The 20,333-nt window shown below is 39.0% G+C and overlaps 2 protein-coding genes and 1 long non-coding RNA gene across 3 annotated transcripts; all 3 read right to left on the reverse strand.

The window, feature by feature from the left end:
* Nucleotides 1-3,147: 3,147 nt before the first annotated feature.
* Nucleotides 3,148-5,944, reverse strand: LOC110004190 (ADP-ribosyl cyclase/cyclic ADP-ribose hydrolase 1). The gene is made up of 8 exons (XM_020659738.3): nt 5,702-5,944; nt 5,501-5,621; nt 5,272-5,407; nt 4,198-4,271; nt 4,039-4,112; nt 3,803-3,886; nt 3,585-3,665; nt 3,148-3,485 (listed from the first exon to the last, which is right to left on the reverse strand). The coding sequence occupies exons 1-8, from the start codon at nt 5,851-5,853 to the stop codon at nt 3,431-3,433; spliced, it is 777 nt and encodes a 258-aa protein (XP_020515394.2). The 5' UTR covers nt 5,854-5,944; the 3' UTR covers nt 3,148-3,430.
* A 1,670-nt stretch (nt 5,945-7,614) lies between these two features.
* Nucleotides 7,615-8,570, reverse strand: LOC136177212 (uncharacterized). The gene is made up of 3 exons (XR_010664849.1): nt 8,390-8,570; nt 7,936-8,009; nt 7,615-7,690 (listed from the first exon to the last, which is right to left on the reverse strand). It is a non-coding gene; the product is annotated as an uncharacterized lncRNA (long non-coding RNA).
* A 4,113-nt stretch (nt 8,571-12,683) lies between these two features.
* Nucleotides 12,684-18,863, reverse strand: LOC109983794 (ADP-ribosyl cyclase/cyclic ADP-ribose hydrolase 1). Its single transcript, XM_020633676.3, has 8 exons — nt 18,571-18,863; nt 17,999-18,125; nt 17,749-17,884; nt 16,956-17,038; nt 14,803-14,876; nt 13,384-13,470; nt 13,154-13,237; nt 12,684-13,039 (listed from the first exon to the last, which is right to left on the reverse strand). Exons 1-8 carry the CDS (start codon nt 18,747-18,749, stop codon nt 12,982-12,984), a joined length of 828 nt encoding a protein of 275 aa, XP_020489332.2. The 5' UTR covers nt 18,750-18,863; the 3' UTR covers nt 12,684-12,981.
* Between the last annotated feature and the right edge of the window lie 1,470 nt (nt 18,864-20,333).

Raw genomic sequence — 20,333 nt, forward strand, 5'->3', positions numbered from 1 at the left:
GCCAGAGATTTCTATGTAGTTTGACCATCAAAAGCAACTAATCCCATTCATACACATTCATACACCACCGATGAAGTAGCAGGGTTAAGTGTCTTGACCAAGGACACATTGGACATTAAGCAGAAGCTGGGGATCCAACCCTCGACCTTCAGGTTGAGAGAAGACCGACTCTACTGACTGAGCCACAGCCGAGTGGGGAATGACATGCGGTAAAGGAGCCACAAGTCAGATTTGAACCATGCTCAGAGGCACGGCTTGTCAGCAGGCCAGGCGGGCAACTGCTTGGGGCCCCAGACCAGTAGGGGGGCCCTGAGGGCTGACACACTTTAAACCACAGCAGTGGCTCAAAATGTGCAAATTTTTGCAATGACAATAGAAAACATTTCAACTGTTTTTATTTGGTTTTTCAATAATAGACAGGTCATAGTACACACATTATAAACATATTCTGTTGCCGCTCAGAATTTTTATTCTCCAAACACACTCTATGGGGTATAGAGTCCAAGCGCAAAAGATCTTCTATCAAGTCACATTTGTGTTAAGGACTCATGCGCATGCATACATGTCCTCCCGCTGTCATTATCCAAAACGGTCACTACCTTAATGAGAGGATGAAGTTAACAGCTGCATTACATTATGTTCAGGGATAATGATTAACCTAAAATGACACTCTGACAATGATATCTCTTTTATTGTAATTCAAATTCAACTTAATCCATCACGTAACTGCAGCTAGGCTCGTGACTATTTGAATATCAGTTGTGCGTTTTTATCGACATAAGAATATGAAGTGTGAAGTATTAAAATGATACATTAACACACACAGACCTTTTGTGTCTGACTAAGAAAAGCCACATTATTTGTATGTATCCTGTTGAACTTTTTACTATACCTGAGGTCACATTTGCTTCATGTCAACCTCATCTCTCAGACACAATGAATGTGGGCTGTTGCTCAAGTCACACATCTGTTGTATGTTGTATATTGTTATAAATCATTTTCTTTATTCACTTGTCTCTCCTAATTTAATTATTTTTTACCCAAAAGAGGAGATATAAAATATACCAAAGTAAAGGGACTAAAGGACTAAACACAAGAGAAAAGGATGTGAGTGAGTGATAAACGTTTTTATGGTAAATATATAGCATTTAAGGCCTGCACGATGGTGCAGTGGCTTGGGTTGTTGCCTCACAGCTAGGAAATTCCTGGTTCAAATCCCCCGTCATGCAGGGTCTTTTTGTGTGGAGGGTTGCATGTTCTCCATGTGCATGGGTGTGTTCTCGAGATTCCTCCCACAGTCCAAAGACATGCTCATGCTGACGCTAAGTGCCCATAGTTGTGAGTGTAAACATGGATGTGTGTCTCTTTATGTCAGCCCCATGACTGAAAAGATTGACTGGCGACCAGGATGTAAACCCAATGACAGCTGGGATTGGCTCCAGCCCCCCATGACCACGAAACGGGACAAGAGATGATGGATGGATGTCAGCCCTGTGTTGGACTGGATTGATGGATGTCAGCCCTGTGTTGGACGGGATTGATGGATGTCAGTCCTGTGTTGGTCTGGATTGATGGATGACAGCCCTGTGTTGGACTGGATTGATGACAGTCCTGTGTTGGACTGGATTGATGGATGTCGGTCCTGTGTTGGACTGAATTGATGGATGTCAGCCCTGTGTTGGTCTGGATTGATGGATGTCAGCCCTGTGTTGGTCTGGATTGATGGATGTCGGTCCTGTGTTGGACTGGATTGATGGATGTCAGCCCTGTGTTGGACTGGATTGATGGATGTCAGCCCTGTGTTGGACTGGATTGATGGATGTCAGCCCTGTGTTGGTCTGGATTGATGGATGACAGCCCTGTGTTGGACTGAATTGATGGATGTCAGCCCTGTGTTGGACTGAATTGATGGATGTCAGCCCTGTGTTGGACTGAATTGATGGATGTCAGCCCTGTGTTGGACTGGATTGATGGATGTCAGCCCTGTGTTGGTCTGGATTGATGGATGACAGCCCTGTGTTGGACTGAATTGATGGATGTCAGCCCTGTGTTGGACTGAATTGATGGATGTCAGCCCTGTGTTGGACTGGATTGATGGATGTCAGCCCTGTGTTGGACTGGATTGATGGATGTCAGTCCTGTGTTGGTCTGGATTGATGGATGACAGCCCTGTGTTGGACTGGATTGATGACAGCTGGTATGGTAGGTACCAGATAGGTAGGCCTTAACTAGAGTGATCCATCCACCACACATTGGACCCTCACGTTCAGTACCGAACTTCTTGGAAAACCAATCGACCACATCTTTTGTTCCACTCCAGAGCATTGTCTTAGCTTAATAAATTAAAATGCTGCTTTGTATAACAGCCACACGCACATTAATCAGACAGTTGTGTGATCGTGGATGTTTACTTTGTCACATTGATGTTTGAAGGGGGTTTCAGCAAAGAGTGGTTCATAGTCTTTCTCCAAAACGCCACAATAATCCTTTCTTACATAGGCTTGTTCAAAGTTAGTCCAAACGTTGTCACAGCTGGAAAATAAGGCATATGAAGAGTTGATCAAACAAACCATAAAGCCATAACAAAAACCTTCATGAATGTCGCCTTGAATTGAGCTGTACAGTACGAGGAGTCAGCAGTACCAAAGGAACAACCACAATCCAGATCCCAACAACCCCACCAAAGACAGCAGCACTGATGCAAATGTTCCTTGTCGACATCATGTTTAAGCTCCTTTGATAAAATAATAAACTCTGGAAGTTTTCTTCTCATAGAGCTTTTTGTATTAGTGCTCCTATTGAGAACTCTAAGACGTTTTATGTCCAAGTCCAGATGTCGCCCTTAAGCACCAGCATAAAACCAAACCAACCACCAGGCCACCAGCGCCTCATGGCTGGCCTTTTTGAGTGTGTAGCACCAGACACTCCTCAGGAAGCACAGGAAGGATGAATACTGGAAGCCTCAAAAGGTAGTTTCAGCTCCATGTATTTTACTTTCAATCACACAAAGGTTACCTCTTACATCCCTCCCACGGGACAGCGAGCTCTGCCACGACAACTGTCTGGAAAAGGCTGGACCACTGGACAACGTGAAGAAGTTGAAGTGACTTAATTCGGGGAACTTTTGCTTTCATCACTGACAATCAATTTCATAAGACACTTTTATTCAAATATTTCAATGCCACAAAATCAGAAGTGCGATCATCAGTTGAACAGTCAAAGCAAGAATGATTTATAAAAAGAAAGAGAAATATATATTTCTAAAATATTTTGAGACATACATCGATCGTGAACCCCCAAAAACTGAATCTACAAGACATATAATAGCACTTTAATACATTTTGTAGGAATGAAAAAACAATTTAATTACATTTCTTTTAAGCTGCATCATATTGTTTTTGGCTAACATTGTAGTTTGACATTTAGGCCTTCACCAGCAGGCTCCACATGGCGTGTTGTCTTCTATGCACGTTTCCACACGTGATCTACAGTGAAACAAGAGACGGAATGAATGAATACACAAAATAACATGATGTCTTTTTAACACCAGCAGTATTGGACAATGTCTTATTATTCATACGTACTTAGTCACTGCTTTGCAGACACAACCTATTTTTTGATCCAGGTCCTTCCTTAAAGTCCCGAGGGAATCACAGGTACAGGCCCTGAAAAAAAGAAACTGGACTGATAACTATACACCTATTAAATGCCAAGCAAAAACTTTACAGGACATCCAGACAGTTATACAATTATACTCTACAGCATGAAGGCAAACAACTGCTTTAAAGAAATGAACTCGTACCTAATCTCCTCAGTGACCAGAACCACAGTGAGGTTCTTTACTCTGGGTGGTTGAAGATTTGGAACCTCTACACCTCCAAAGAAACTAAAAGTAAAATCAAAAAAAAGCAAAAGCAAGCTCATCAAATCAGAGCTCTCACATGAAGCAGCTTAATGTTCGAGTAAAGAGCGGAGAAACTTTATTTTTTTTTTTTCACTGAAGGGTGGGGTACACATGTTGAGTGTAGTGCAGCTCACCTGTTAGAATCATATGGCTCTTTTCTCTCACCATCAAGCATTACTGATGCTCCCTCACAGGCATATTGTGCAAACTACACACACACACCGTCATACATGTCACTAACCAAATCAGTGTATTTTTGGTTCAAACTATTGATTTTTCTTCTGGATACTTACCCTGGTTGAGGCTATTTTCCAGAATGAGCTAACAGGGTTGGGCAGGCAGTCCTCACAATTCTCAGTGAATGTTTCTGGATTAACAAAGACATGAACACACAAAGAACACATTGATGAATGTTACTTTTTCACAATTTAGAGTCACAGTTCACTTTGTCAGAAGCATGTAGCTGAGCTAATTATTAAAACTGCCATCATTTGACATTCTTGGCCCATATTTGCAGGTATTTTGATATTTTAATGACAATACTGATGTGTTCTTGTCAGGTTCTTGTTAAGTTTTTCACTGGGACTGGTAGCCTATGTTGTGTTTAACATGAGCGCCCTCTGGTGGAGCCCCTGCAGACTTGAGTGGTGAGCCCTGTTAATTGTTGCCGGTCTCAGCTGTAAGTTGTCCCCATGGTAACGTGATATGTAAATTATGCTCCGCAAAAATACGACACAGTAATTTCGTTTTTTCTTGGTTTAAGTGCTTTTTATCTTCGTGGTAAGTTGAGGACAGTCTATGGATTTAATATCAAACAGTTTTGTGACTTTTGTACGGATTCTTTGAACAGTAATCTTGTCTCACCTTGTTGTAAAGCTATGATAGCTTCGTCATTAACTTACTAACCGTTAGATAACAGTTAGCATAATGTTTTAGCCATTTCTGTAGCTTGTTTTTTTTTTTTTTTTTTTTATACAAAAATTGGCTGTGAGAGACTCAATATATGTAGGCTATGTTGGTGTCAAGTACATTTACGTTTTAATACATTTAAATATAAACTGGCCAATTTGCACTGTTGTGTTCCTGTGAAATATCTGCAGCTTATTACTTGAAAGCGTGTTGGAGCCAAATTTGAATATTTACGCCTGGTTTATCACACAATACAATAGAAAGTAGACTACACAATCAATGGAGGAGACAATACAGTTCTTGTGTAAAGATTGGCTTTAAACATTTGGATGAATGATGTATTTATCCGTGTATTTGTGTGGGGTTGATGCATGCAAGTTTTTGTCTTTTTAGCTGCTACACTAATCTGTTTCCATTTTTAAGGCTATATGCCATACACTGTGACTCATGAATCTTACCATTATTTCCCTTTTCCCCACACCAGCTCAGTCCATTCAGCACATATCCCAACAAAGTGTCCTCCAAGGTGAAGAAGCAATCTCTCTTCTTGGTGAACTTATGGACCAAATCCTTCGTTTTGCTCCAGAACATCATCTAATACCAGAAGAGTTGATGTGACGTTGGTAAATATGTATACACATAAGAATCTGCTTTAATTAATGTGATTAAGGCTGATCATATGTTTACTTTGCCACATGGATGCTTGAAGGGGGTCTCAGCCAAGAGTTGATCATAGTTTTGGTCAGAGAAGTTACATTTCTCCTTTCCTACGTAGGCCTGTTCAAAGTTAGTCCAAATAGTTTCACAGCTGAAAAATAAATGTAAATAAATACCGTAGTCAATTTCATCAACAAAATAGTGTCAACAAACTGAAATACAGAGACTTACATGTGTTCTTCCTCTGGAAACTCCAAACACTTCTTCATGAATGTTTCCCTGAACTCAGCTTTTTGAGTCAGAAGTACCGAAGGAACAACAATAACCACGACAACCACGACAGTGACAGTACCCCCGATGGCCAAAGCCTTTTTAGAAACCATTTTAAAGCTTCTTGTATAAAATAAAGCTCTGTGGAAGTCTTCTTTTCACGGTCTGCCTTGTGATGCAAAAGTCCAAACTCTGCCAAAGTTTATCACTTTTTATGATAAGATTTATTGCGACTGCTCTGTGACCAAACACACTGGGGACCATTATCTATCAAACCAGTTACATTTGATTATATTTAAAGATCAGTTTTCTGAACCAGCAACCTTCACAACCAGCTGTTACCATAATGCACAAACAATCACAAAGTTATTTTGTACTTTTAAAGAAAATATGATGAAATCAGTCAACAGGCAATAGGGCTGTATGGTGGACATGTGAGAGACGCCAATCTCCCTGTTGAAAGTTATTGTACTATTAAAGTAACCTTTGAAACGACCTTGAAAACTTACATATTGTTGCTTTAAGACTTTCTATCCTGGAGGAGCTGAAACCATTCACTAGTTATAAGTCCTGAAGGATGACTGTCTTGATGATTTGTAAACCCAATTAAGTCAAATAAAATCAGAACCATAAGATTATCTGGTTCTTTAATGATGAACTTCATAACTCAAACTACACATATCCCTGTCCTCATCTTTGTACACAGTAGGCAAGGCTAATATATTTATATAGCACATTTCATCAACAACAAGGCAATTAAAAGTGCTTCAAATAAGACATCAAAAGCATCATGACAGAAGAAAAAAGAAACATTAAAATAGAACATTTAAAAATCACTAAAACAAACTACTCACAATCACAGAAAAGAAAAGAACCATTCGGATATTCCTTGGCATATTTACTCCTCAAAATGACATCACAATGCTTTCAAATAATCAATAATCACACTTAGGAATCGTTCCTGTGTGTGTGTGTGTGCGTGCGTGTGCGTGTGTGTGTGTGTGTGCTTGATGCAGGAGTTGGACTGCAGCTGCAAACCAAGCAACTCTGCTTCAAATACTGGGCTTCAACTCCACCACTCTGCCAGACTGTAGACTCTGTAATCGCAGTCAGCCAATTTTCATGCAAATGACTCACACTTGTTCACCTTTGCCTAAAGTTACCTTCCGCTCAACTCCTGCCGCCATCTCACTCCTACGTCAACTGGATTAACTCAGCACACATTCTGGACTCAAACTAACTGGCCTTCCCCCCTGCAAACTCGCCTGCCTTGCTCAGCTCCATTTACTGCCTGTGGCTTTTCCTATGCATACCCATGACCAAGAGAAATTCAAGTTTCATCTGCACCTACTCCCTGCCTCTGACTCTGTGCTCTGCATTTTAGTTATCAAAAACCAGCTCTGACTAACAACAGCAGCATATCACATCCTCTTTTCAGAGAGTGTCAATTTGGATAAGGAAAGATTCCCCTAAAAAACTTCTCCCAGTGAAGAAGAAAACGTGAGGGTGCATGCAAAAAGTGAAGTAATTCTGCTACATCAGATCAGATATTACTCTGGTCAAAGATGAGGTAATAATCCCAAAAAAAGCAACAATTAGAAGATTTCTTGTTCATTTCATCTTAAGCCTTGCAGTTTAACCAGACAGGTTCCACAGCCTTTATTTGTATCTGAGGTGCAACTCCTTGATCTGATCTCTGCAATGAGAGACAAAGAAACAAGTGAAGTTATGGAGCTTTGCAAGTAACTGATAACTGAAAGTTACATTACATTACCATCTTATAAATAATATGCGTAGAGAAAAGATTTTATATTTACAATATTTAAAAAAAAATCTTAGTCAAAACCATGACTCACAACAACAAAAGCAATATCTTACGTCTGATGACTAGAATAACATTCAGGTATCTCACTCTGGGGAACTTCTGGTAACACGACTTTCCCGAATGTACTATCAAAAACATTAAAGACAAAGTCTCTTTATTGAATTAAATCAACACATTTTAAAAGTGTCAGCAACATGCAGCTCTCTAGTTAATTGACAAAACAACAACTGCTAAACTACAACAACATTTAATTTGAAAATAGATTATTCATGATAATGCATTGTTATCATTTTTGGTGATATAACAAAAAAAGTTTTTGTCATTAACAATTGTTCATAAAAAGGTGGACTGGAAGAAGTGAAGTATCTACCTATTGGGATTAAACGGATTTTCGGCATATCCACTTAGCAGTGCTGTAACATTTCCACAGGCATGTCAAGCAAACTAGAGACATGAAGAAATGACAGCACATATTATATCTGGACAACAGGTCCATCACACAGAGAACATAAAGAGAGGAGAAGAAAGACGTTTTGTGAAAATATAAACATGCAACAGCAAGTTTTTTACAAATTTTTCTTGGATTATAAATAGAACAACACTGCTGTTGGACATGTATATTTTTACACTCTACTTATATAAATTGTACCAAAGATAATGCTGTTTCTATTGTGTTTTTCATCAAATGTGAAAGCATTCATCGGGAATATATTTGCAAACTTCTTTTTACCAACACAAATTTTCATTAAAGTAGACATATCCTGAAAAATTCACTTTTACAGTGTTTTTGAACATATATTTGGGTAACCTGAGTACTTACTGACCCATACAATGTGTTACGGCCAGCTCGTGTAGGCCCTAACATTCAAAATGGAGGTCCACACAGTCAACTTGCTTCTTTAGTTTCAGTTCATTTCAGAACAACCAAAAATGCAAGGGCAAAGGGAAATAAGTCCAGTCTGTCCCGAGGAACCAACAGAAAGCTCTGGCAGCCTGGCTTGTGTGCCCTTCCACTCAGGTGAAGCCCATCTGCAATCAGCAGGTAGGTGGGCGAGTCTCCCAACGCCCAGCAGGCATGCCACCACCAACCACCAGATGACGCCAAACCCTGAAACACAAAACACAAGCAGTACCAGGCCCAAACACCATGGCCAGGGCCGTCACACAATGTGAAATAAACCCACCCAGTCCTTTGTTTGTGGTCTGCATAAGTCTTACAACACAGAGAACAATGCTCTGTTTCAAATTTGTTCTCCTTGTGATGTCACAGTGGGATTCTGGTAAAAAAAATACCCTCCCCTCCTGTGTTGTCTCTGGCATGTTTTTCCCATGTCCTCTTTGCTGTATCTTCAAACCTTACATGTTAAGCACTACAAGAGAATTGCTCTTTACGGTTGTATTGACCGTAATAAAAAAAAAGAAGTTAACTGTTGTTGCCACTTACTGCAGCTCAGGCTCTTTTCCAGAATGAGTAGACAGGGTAGTTCTCGCAGACATCACGTCCTGAGCAGTTTTCAGTGAATGTTTCTAGAAAACACATACATTTATGACTTTTTGTTTTTGCCATGTCAGAATGGCCGAATGACAAGATGACAATGGATCCCAGTAATAAGTTCTCTTTTGATTGACAGAGTCCTATATTAAAGGCAGGGTTGGTAATTTTCGAAAACTAGCATGATTTTGAAAGTAGCATTCCCTCAGTGCTCCGTTGAGTTAAACAGAGCAACAACGTCATTATATTTCAATTATCGTTTCTTATCTGCAATTCAGTCCGTAGCCTAAGTCAAAGCTCTCTCTTTATCTCTCTCTTATCATAATATTTTCACAATTTGATATTTAGCGCCCTCACATCTTGGTTATAGCATGTTAGCATGTGATTACAGAGCTCCAACATGACGTAGTATTATAGAAATATGTTAGAAGAATAAAAGTTGATCATTAACAGGAAAAAGTCATTATTGCCTCTTATACGAATCACTGGCCCAATCTTGAATAACATACATCCCTTACACAATCTCGTGTGTGAACAAAAGAGTGTTTTTAGTGGGAGGCTACGGCAGCTATGCTGCAAAAAGGACAGATTTAAAAATACTTTTTTACCTACTGCAATTGCACTTTATAACGAAACCCCTTTAAGTAAGGACAAAAGACATTTACACTTTTAAACTTTAGCCTGAGCTGCATATATCAAACTGTATATTTACACACTTGACTGCTTTTTTATAATAATTCTTTATGTATCTATCATACTATGCACTGGCAGAGCTAGTATTTTGTACTGTTATCTATGAGTAACAGCTACTTATGCACATGGACCATCCATACCACTTTTTTATCCTGGTATTGTGGGCTCATGTTTAATGTATGTTTTAATCATGTTAAATGATAATGGTAACATGATCACTACAGGTATGTGGTTGGTTGTATTACCAGATAGAAAATAAGAACAATTAAAAAACAAAGTGGAGAGAAGAGTGCCAGGTTGCTATGAACATAAAAGCGGTCCAAAGATCAAAATAAAACTATTCAGAGTGAAAGGTTTTTTTAATGCCTTTATTGTAGAGATAGGACAAGTGGATAGAGACAGAATTAGGGACAGAAAGAGAGGGAAGTAACGTGATGGAAAGGAACCACAGGTCGACTTTGAACCCGGGCCGTCTGCTTTGAGGAGTGCAGCCTCTGTACATGGTGCACGAAAACTAACCACGAGACCACCAGAGCCGCTTATCAGTTTTTTCTTTTTTTTAGATTTAACAGGGGAAATAATGATAGTGATTGCTTGTCTTTAACATGCAACATGTTCAACAATGTCCATCTGTCCGTGTTTCTGCAGACTAGTTTGTTTGACTTCCTTATTCTTACCTTATTAAGTTTATGATAACAGTATCTATAAACTTTTCACTGAAAACATAGTCATATACTAAGTATGCGATCCTGGCAGCTAATGCATGATTTAGATTTTAATGTGAAGTTCAGCTGACTAACAGGCCTGTTTGCATGTCAGAAAGTATTGCATCTGAAAATGTAATACAACTTAAAGAAACATGTTTCTTTTGGGCTCTTCTTTCCTAATCACAATATTTTGGTTAAAAGTTAACATTGAAGTTGTGCAAACATAAAAGTACTTTGTACCTATAAGTAATATTTTTGTAAAGACACTTTTCAAAATACTTCAATAACTTACATCCTCTATCCATTTTTTCACAGTAAGTCCCATAGATGTAACAGGCATAATCTAAGTGTATTATAAATTAGGCTGGTTTTCATGGTTGACACAGTTTACACTGACTTTGGGGATTTCTGTAAACTCACTTTTTCTACAAATGAAAAGGGAGTGTGGGAGAGCAACTTTGAAGAGAGGTTGCAGATGTGGCACACAAGCATGCACAAAAGTTATGAACCTGGGTACTTTGACCTGTAGGGGGCAGCATAAAACATACAATAAGTGCCTGAGATTACAGGTAGAGAAGGGGCTAACATTCTTCTTTTTACATCAACGAGGCATTATAAAGATAAAATAAAATAATAATCCATCAAAATGGTCAGAATTCAATGTGCATGCTCTAAAAGGATTCAACTGCAGGTCACATCTGACTTTAGTTTAAATGTTGTCAAGTTAGTTTCATGACCTTTGTCTTAAATAATTCCTGTTAAATGTCTTAGTTTGGCAATTATTTATCATATGCTGTACTGGAAAGATTTAGCAGACATGTATTCTGTAGGGGGGGGGAAGGGAAAACAGTCAGAGAGCAGAATCCCCAAGAAATCTGCACAAAGAAGATAATGAAAGCTTGATTGGATACAATATTTTTGTTCACTTTTCTGAAAACTATTGATAACTCATGGAATTTAAACTACACATTAATGAACGTGCATCTTGAAGTCAGATAGTCAATAAAATATAGGTCAGGGTTTTCCAGTGTACGGAAGCCCTTAGAGGACATTCATCCTGAGCGCCAGCGTCTTTTCTAAACGTTGACATTTTAGGACAAAGTTTACATGAAAATATCTAAATGAATAATAAAAATAAACTGACAAACAGCATACTTTCTCTAATGTCTTGAATTTTTAAGAAGTCCATGTTCAAAAAGGGTGTAGGATGTGTTGAGGACGTTTGTAGATACTCAGATTATATATTTTGTTTCTAATGTATCAACACAAAAATGATCACATGCAGAAAATCAAAAAATGAACCCAAGAGAAAGTTCCACATCCTTTGTTTGAAACATTTTATTGTAAAAAAAAATATGAAATTCTGCCCTCAGGTAGGAGTGAGATTGTCAGTTGAACGTGATTAGATAGCAGCGTTGCTTTTGAACCCTACAGTAAATCAGAGTTTTAAAATAATAATAATTCATGAGCCTTAGGAGGTTTCTGAATACTCAAAGACACTAAACAAAATTCAAAGCTTCATCCAAAGGTAACTGGACTTGGTTGAAGATCTTGAAGATGTTTCACCTCTCCTCTGAAAGTCTTCTTCAGTTCTAAACTTAAATGGAGTTAATGTATATTAACTTAGGTTCGGGAGCAGGACTACGCCCAAGCCACACCTCCAATCACCTGACAAGCCTACTTGTACTGAGCCATCCCACTCCACATCGTTTGTCTCAGTTCTTCGACAACCCACCCTCCCTTCCCTTCCTCTCATCCATTCAACCTCCTTCCTCATCCATCTCAGCTCGGGGCAGAATTACGCTTAAGAAGGATCCCCTATCCTGAGTCTCCCTCTGCCTGCAGTCAGTCCAACCTTCCAGACCAGCCAACCGACAACATCTTTGTTTGTAAGGAGCTAGAAATGTAACCCTCTGTGGATCATTACATGAGAGTCGTTACCCGAGTCGCTGACCTGGTTTCTCCTATAGTTGTAAATCCTCCCAGCTGTTTGTGGGTCGTTGGGGTCACGTGTTCCAAGGTGGGACGGGGGCAGTTGGTTTGTGAGAGAATTCAAAACAGCATTGTAGGTTGGTGAAAGATGGTGTCTCAGAGGAGGAGAGGTGAAACATCTTCAAGATCTTCAACGTAGTCCAGTTGTGTTTGGCTCAGGTTTTGAACTGACCATGACCTGGATGACGGAGCACCCGCACAGACAACAACAACAAAATAGTGACAGCAATACTATACAGTTTTCCCCAACTTTACTTTTCTTAAAGGCATAGAAATTTCATTAAAGATGTACAGAAATTTTTTGCTGAAATGTACAAAAACCTTGTCATCTTGGGAAAATAAATTGCTACCAATCGTGCAAAGACAGATTTCACATCAAGTCAAACTGGCCCACAGGTCCAAAAAACACATTATTTAAATTACAAAGATATCACAAAGAAACTAAGACTTTATACAAATGTTCTACTAGTGCTGGTGATTGTTTCGTCTTTCCTTGTCCGACAGAATCGTCTGATAGTCTGTTCACACGTTTTCACCAACAGGATCCACAGGGGGTCTCTGGGCTCGAGCTGCACCACTGGAGCTGAGCTCTGCAAACAGTAACACACAGATTACACTGATGAATACATGGTTACATCACCATACAGATAAAACAATGTAAGGACATAGAAGTACACTCTGATCAACTAACGTGCTGTACTCACTCTGACACCTCTTTGCAGTTATATTTAATGCCTCCATCCAGCTCCTTCTGTAAATCCTTAAACGATGCATTTGAACAATTTGACCTGAAGAAGACACAAAACAACATTTTCTACAGGAACACTTTCAGCAACAAGTTTGTTTTTCTGCTCATTTCAAATACTGAACTGTGGAATAACATAAGAAACTTTACATGAACATATAAAGGAAAAACAATGAAATGAAATCTTACACATTTTTCTCCTGTGTGATGAGAACAACATTCAGACTTTTCATCCTTTGGGAGTTGAAATTCTTGACCTCAATGCTCCCAAAAATACTGGAAACGAGAAAAGGTCATATTTTGTATCACAGGCCGAAGGTAAAGGCATTTAACAAACACAATGATCAGCAGTGTGGAAGAAAAAAATATATACACAATATAAGATGTGACACAACATTATTCTAATGAAAGGTTTAATTAATAAATGTTCTGATCTGTGTCTGAATGCATTCCTTTGTTTACAAAAAAAAATCCTAATAAGGTCTGAATCAAACAATCAATCAGGGATAGCTTGTATGTAACCCGGCAACCACAGCAACTCGTGAAGACAAAGTTTGGGTTGCTATGCAACAGTCAAGTGTCAAACTAGCATCATCCTGCTTCTGTGTGTTTTGTTTCTCAGCAACAATTTAAGTGTTGAACATTGAGTTTTACAAAAAGTATATCAACAATCACCTCTTTTGAATAATATGATTATAAGCAAAGAAAATTATTAATAATTTGTAGCTTTTTAATTGTTAAAATTAAACTTCATTACTAATAATGCTAGAGGTCAGTACAACGTCCTGATAGACTTCCTCATAGATCCTCACATAATATTCCAAGAATACATAGATGAACTGAACATGACATGAAAAATAATCTCAACACATTCTGATAACCAATGAAAAAGTTCCTGAAACGCCCCCGAGACAGCGAGCAGCCGTCTGTGACCTGAGACTGAACCTTTCATACGAGGAGTCGGCCCACATTATCAGATAAAGAAGACCGATAAGAAAAAAAGAAATCCTGGTGATCCTTTTTCTTTATTATGTTACATTAGCAAGTTATATAAGGTAATGTTACATAAATATAGTGACACCCACTAGAATGTAGGATACTTCTGTTATGGATACACAAAGGAATTAACAAACACTCTGTTTTTTCACTACCTGACAATCAGCATTCAGAATGAAAGATAAACTAATGGAGAATCAAGAATCAATCTTTTTTTTAAAATTAAAAGGTAAATAGGAGCCTTTTGTGTGGGAGGCTTTTGCTGCTTGTTATCATAATAATTCATAAGAAAAAGGAGGTAGTTATACATTTTGTATTAGTATGGTTAAATAAGTGTATGACAACATATATTTATATTTTGTATTTTTACCTTTTATTTTTCCTTCAGTTATATTTGAAAGATGATCATTACAGATGTGTTTAGCCGTGGGACATTTTGAATGTTTGACAACACCTGACATCACAGTGCCTATCAGCCTATTGGTGTTGAAATCTACATACAAGGATGTGCCCCCCGAACCTGAAGAAGACCTCTGGTGCAAACTATGTGATTGTGATGAACTTTGAGGCATTTGAGGAAGTGTGCGGGCCCAGAAGTGCAGAGCATCTTACCTGTAGGGACTGAACGGTGTGGCGAGTGATCCGTTTAGCATCACTGTGGCATCACCACACGCAGCATCTGCAAACTACAGCACAAGGAGGATAATTAATATTCAAATACAGACCCAACTCAGCCTATAAAACACAAACCAAACTGTCAGATTCAGCAAATGTTACATTAAGATTCATGCAGTAACGCATGTGTAACCATAATGATCTGAACTCATTTGATCTTTTCAAACTCCGATAGGTGAAATCATCTTTTTCATACAGGAGAAAGAGGGGTTACACTCCTTTAAATTATCTTTTTTCTCTCTTTACATTTGTTAGAATTGATATCATGTATTCACCTCGATCTATTTTGATGTTAAAATGAAGCAACAGATGCATCCAGAATCCCTTGTTTGGTCAACATAATTACTGACACACTGCATCTTTGTCTGAAAGTTATCAGCAGGACTTTCTTCACTGTGATACATTACGGCTCACACTTTGTACATCACAGATAAAGGAATTCAGTTTAAGTTTTTTCCTTCTAAGGGGCACTGGTGGCGCAGTGGTTAGCGTGCATGCCCCATGTACAGAGGTTATAGTCCTCCAAGTGGGCGGTCCAGCTGAGAATCTGACCTGTGTCTCCTCTCCTGCGTGTCATTTCCCACACTATCCACTGTCCTATCTCTCCAATAAAGGCAGAAAATGCCCAAAAATAATTCTTTAAAAAAAAAAGTTTTCCTTCTAATCCGTCATGCTTTCTAGTAGTTAAACTCTCTGCGACTACTCAAACTTCCACAGCACCACCAGATGTATTTCCTTTGAAAAGCTGACTTCACACTCATTTCAGCTCTGCTAAAGTTTGACAAAGAACCAGGTTGTTTGACGCACAATAAGTAGGTGAACAGCAACACATTCCTCGCATTTCATCGACAACTCACAACTCAATAGTCCCTTCACTGGTGTGTTAAATAGTTGAAGAACAACAACACCAACATTAAAAACTGTTACACATTTCACTACGAACACACACATGTACGCAGCAAGTCAGGAGCCAAGAAACCTACAGAACTTCACTTTGTCTATCTCGTGATTATTCCCTGAAATTCAATAGTTGATCATTATTAATCAAATTCCATTATTTTGCAATCAGAACAGTTTTGGACATGCTTTTAATTTGAAATTCTTTTTGAAACTGTATTAAGTAACTTTACTTCCCGTTTGGCTACAACCCTGCTTTTAATTTCCGACCTTAATGGCAATGTGATTAAATCTTCAACGGCCCTGGTTTGTGTTTCTCTCCATTTTCTTTTTTTTATTGAGTTCACGTTCACTCTCGTTTAGAGGGGAATATCTGACTTTTAAATTGACAAAGCTCCAATTTGCGAGCCAGCTGTTAGCTTGGGCAACTAGTCTTCTGACTACAGTATCTTCTGTTTGACTTAAAACAACACTATCAGAGCAGTAAGTGTGGACTCTGAAACTGCAGTGATTATAAACTAAACCTCGTGAAATAGCTCCATAAAGCTGAGAGGATTAGCAAAAAGAGAACTATCTGTAAGGTCAGAACCATCCCTTCTGCATTGTCATCATCATTTTATACATTTTCTTTTCAGTACATTTGTAGTTTCTATAGGATTATTTACAGGTTACAGAGTGGAAAGATTTGTGCTTTGCTGCATTTAAATGAGTTGATCAGAAGTTACAATTTGCCTCTTAAAACTACTAATGTGTAGCTGCTCTTTCTTACCAGCAGTTTGAGTGACTGTGTGTGAGAAAATATCACACGAGTGTTATAATGTTGTGCTGCTCTTCAATTTTATGCATGGCACTTTTTCAAACATGATCATTCTGGTATGTTTTACTTTGAAAATCTAGAAGAGGATGATATCTGCTGGTATTTTTTTTAGAGCCAAAACCGAGCAGAGCTTCTTTGTGTGGGTTGCCCCTGCTCGCTCAGGAGAGAGCTACGCAATGTGGTTCCATGGAGACCGGCACAAAGCCTCATTGATGGAGAACACGGCCGAGGGAGCTTTCTTTTCTCCGCTCCATCCAAATAACTTATGCACAGGGGAAGTTTGCTTCACCTTTAAAATCCAAATGTGTTATTCTAACCGCTGCTTGATCCCAGGGCTGTTGTAGTTTAGACGAGTTCATTCTTGTTTATAACTTACAGCAGCTGAGACGCGGTTCCAAAATGAGCGAACGGTGTTGTTGTCACAGTCCGTCCATCCAGGGCAGCCAGCAGTGAATGTGTCTGGAACGAAAAATCACACACTCACATCCAAATCAAAAGTATTTGCCTTTTGAATGTAGTTTTTTCGGGGGTTATGTTTATTTTATTTTTTTTTGTTGGTGGTTGGGTGTCTCATCTGTGGGTTGCTCTGCTGTTGTGGTGTTTTGTGGTTCTTAAACTTTGTTATGCTCCTGTATGTAAACTCGTGTTTTTAAAAGTGCTATACAAATACAGTTAATATTATTATATCTGAATTGAATGCTCTAACCAGCTATCTAGGTTGGCAGCCTACCACATCCCGAGGCTATTTGGTCTGAGCCTGGAGAAAACACACCTTGGAAATCAAGAATTAACTGAGATGAAGCAGCAGCATGATAACAGTATATTACACCTTAGTTCATATGTGACCTTTCATTTTTTTACTTCTTCAAGATCTTGAGCCAGGAACCGCTGCAAGCCAAACAAACACTTTACGGGCTTGACGGGACTTGATATGCTTCAATATTAAAATATCATAGTAGTTGTAGGTGTCAGATAATTACACCTCTGGCATATGACATCAGCAGTTTTTAATCCCTCTGAATTTGCAGAGGCATTACACTTTGAGGTTGATGCCAAAGATGGTACAACTTCACTTTTTTAGTTAGATGACTGCATGTACTCTGCTGTGTGTAATGCAAAAAAAAAAGGAACTGGTCTGAACCTAACTTTACACCATAAAGTTCTCTTACCACTGCTGCCCTCTTTTCCACACCAGGTCAGACCATCCAGCACAGATCCCAGCAGAGTATCCTCCAAGGTCAAAAAACAATCCTTTTTCGCGGTGAAGTCATGGACCACTTCCTTAGTCTTGCTCCAGAACATCATCTAAACCAAAAGAAAACAAAACGGGTCAATACATTAGATGTTCTCTTGTGCATTGTAAAATAACTAATAAGAGAGTAATGTGCACAGAAGCAAGTCTTGATAAGTGATGATTACTCTGTTGCATGCAGGTTTGAAGGGGGCTGCAGCCATTAAAGGGTCATAGGCCTCCATGGGAACTTTGCAGGGGTCCTTCCTCACGTAGGCTTGTTCAAACGCAGTCCATATCTTTCCACAGTCGTATCTGAAAAATCATTGACAGCTCTGCTGAGTCTCAGGAATGTGGATCAGTCACATTCAGATGGACCTGGCTTTAATCAAGGCCAATCAGCCCCAAACACACCTGACTCTGCACTTAGGCGATTCATTCACCAACCCCAGTGAGAAGCCAGAGAGTGTGTCCTTACAGATATCATGAGACATTATTACTTTCACCTAAAGATTGTGCATATTTCATTCAACGATGTGCATGTGTTTATTTAGATCAATTAATATCTTACTAAAACCGTTTCAAACAAACAAGACGATACAAAGTGTATGAAGGTTAGGCTACTTGTTGAAAGACTGATGTATTAGACATCATTATCTTTTTAATTCTGTTATTTTTAGTCCTACAGTAGTTGTGAGAAAGCCCCCGTACTCATTCTATACATGCAGCATAAATAAACTGTTTTAAAAGGAAAACTTACCCGTCAAACTTCTCACATCTGTCGATAAATGTTTTCTTAAATGGCTCTGAATTCCGCTTGAGCGCGACTCCCAACGCAACACCGAGGACAACGATGAGAAGCAGGACAGCGGCGACTGTTAAAACAAGGCACCGTTTGGTCCGTCTCTTCGGCGGGGGACGACTCTCCATAGTCTCCATTTGAGAAGCACTTTTCAAAAGTAAAACTGACGCGGAGGGTTTGGCTGTCAAACTAGTGTTTGTTGTCACACAGACGCGCTGTCGTGCGTCTATTTATGGAGAGGTGAACGTGCAACCCCCTGCGCGCGCACGCCCACGTGCACTAGCCCGAGGCTATTTATGGGTGGAGCTGCCACAACTGAGGTCCGAGGACCGCAATAATACCATGAAGCAGTGATGGAGACTGATAAATACAATTTACCCTAAGTTATGGAAGAAGTACCCCAATCTTATTCTCAAGAAGAACAAGTACAAATAATAAGCAATACAATATTTATGAAAAAATAAGGTATCCTATTCAATATTCAAGCAAGGCTTATTTGAGAATGCTTAAGGTTCAATCAATCAATCATTTTTTATTTGTATAGCGTCAACTCATAACAAGTGTTATCTCAAGACACTTTACAAAAAGCAGGTAAAATACCTTACTCTTTGTCTGTTAACATTACAAAAGAGCAGGTAAAAAGACCTTACTCATTGTTATGTTACAAAAGAGCAGGTAAAAAGACCTTACTTATTGCTATGTTACAAAGACCCGGCCTATCCATCATGAGCACTTTAGCAAAGCAGCAAAAGTTACAGTGGTAAGAAAAAACGTTCTTATTAAAAGGCAGAAATCTTAAGCTCATGACGAAACAGCCTTCACAGGCCTAGACTGTGCCGGGCTCGGAAGGGGATGGGGGGAGAGATGGGATAAAATGCAGGAAGAGGGATAGGGAGCGGGGGGGGGGGGGTGTTCAGGTTGAATTATATGGTAGTCATTTTGTAAATTCTACTTAATAAGGCTGATGAAGGTGGGGCCACTAGTTTTCTTAAACTCAAGAACGATTTTATCTTTAAGCAACACCGTCCTTTTTTCAGAACTAAATTTTGTGTTATTAATTGAATATGTAACATAATTGTTGCTTCAAATGGGTTCGTGTTAAGGAGAAAAAACAATGAACTTAATCTACTGTATGTAGATTGAAACCTTTGTCCTCTTGTCTCGTCTAAGAGGGCCATTCTACTGTGTGTGTGTTCTGGAGTCTGGAGTATTGAGGCTCAGTGAGCAATTTTCTTGTTAGTGTGCATTTTCCTCGTTAGTGTTGGAGCTCCTCTTTTGTGTTCTAAAAGAAGCTCTTTTTCAGTAACTCTTTCCCTCATTTTGTGAATAAATCTTTTTAAATGTGCATATACTTGGTTCCTCCTACTTTTCCCTGGGTTTTATATTATTGTTACTCCCATCACCCATAAGCCATCTCAAAAGGAAAGTAACAATTGCAAGAGGACAAAATCAGCCCTCAGGATACACTCACCAACACAAAAACTCTCACACACACTCCAAAATAGAGGGCTGTTGCGCACACAGGAGAGGGGGTTCAACTAGAGTTATATCACCGACGATAAGAGTTCCATTTGGAGGCTGCAAATAGCCTACCTAAAGGTATCAAATAGACTTAGTTAATAAAATGTAGGACAACATTTTAATATTTGGGTCCAAAATGTGCGGAAGTTGAAGTGCAAAGTAACAAAAAATACAAATGTTAAAAGAAAGAGAATAATAAC

This window comes from Labrus bergylta, chromosome 20 (genome assembly GCF_963930695.1).
Source record: "Labrus bergylta chromosome 20, fLabBer1.1, whole genome shotgun sequence".
NCBI classification, from domain to species: domain Eukaryota; kingdom Metazoa; phylum Chordata; class Actinopteri; order Labriformes; family Labridae; genus Labrus; species Labrus bergylta.

Bases quoted from the DNA above. Each gene is read 5' to 3' on its own strand.
- LOC109983794 (XM_020633676.3), bottom strand. From the start codon at position 18,749: ATGGAGACTATGGAGAGTCGTCCCCCGCCGAAGAGACGGACCAAACGG. The intron at 17,885-17,998 runs GTAATCATCACT...CTTTTGGTTTAG, and splicing joins TCAAACCTGCATGCAACAGA to ATGATGTTCTGGAGCAAGAC. The intron at 13,238-13,383 runs GTAAGATTTCAT...TGTCTTCTTCAG, and splicing joins ATCACACAGGAGAAAAATGT to GTCAAATTGTTCAAATGCAT.
- LOC110004190 (XM_020659738.3), bottom strand. From the start codon at position 5,853: ATGGTTTCTAAAAAGGCTTTGGCCATCGGGGGTACTGTCACTGTCGTG. The intron at 4,272-5,271 runs GTAAGATTCATG...TTGTTAATCCAG, and splicing joins TGGGGAAAAGGGAAATAATG to AAACATTCACTGAGAATTGT. The intron at 3,666-3,802 runs GTACGAGTTCAT...TCTTTTTTTCAG, and splicing joins CTGGTCACTGAGGAGATTAG to GGCCTGTACCTGTGATTCCC.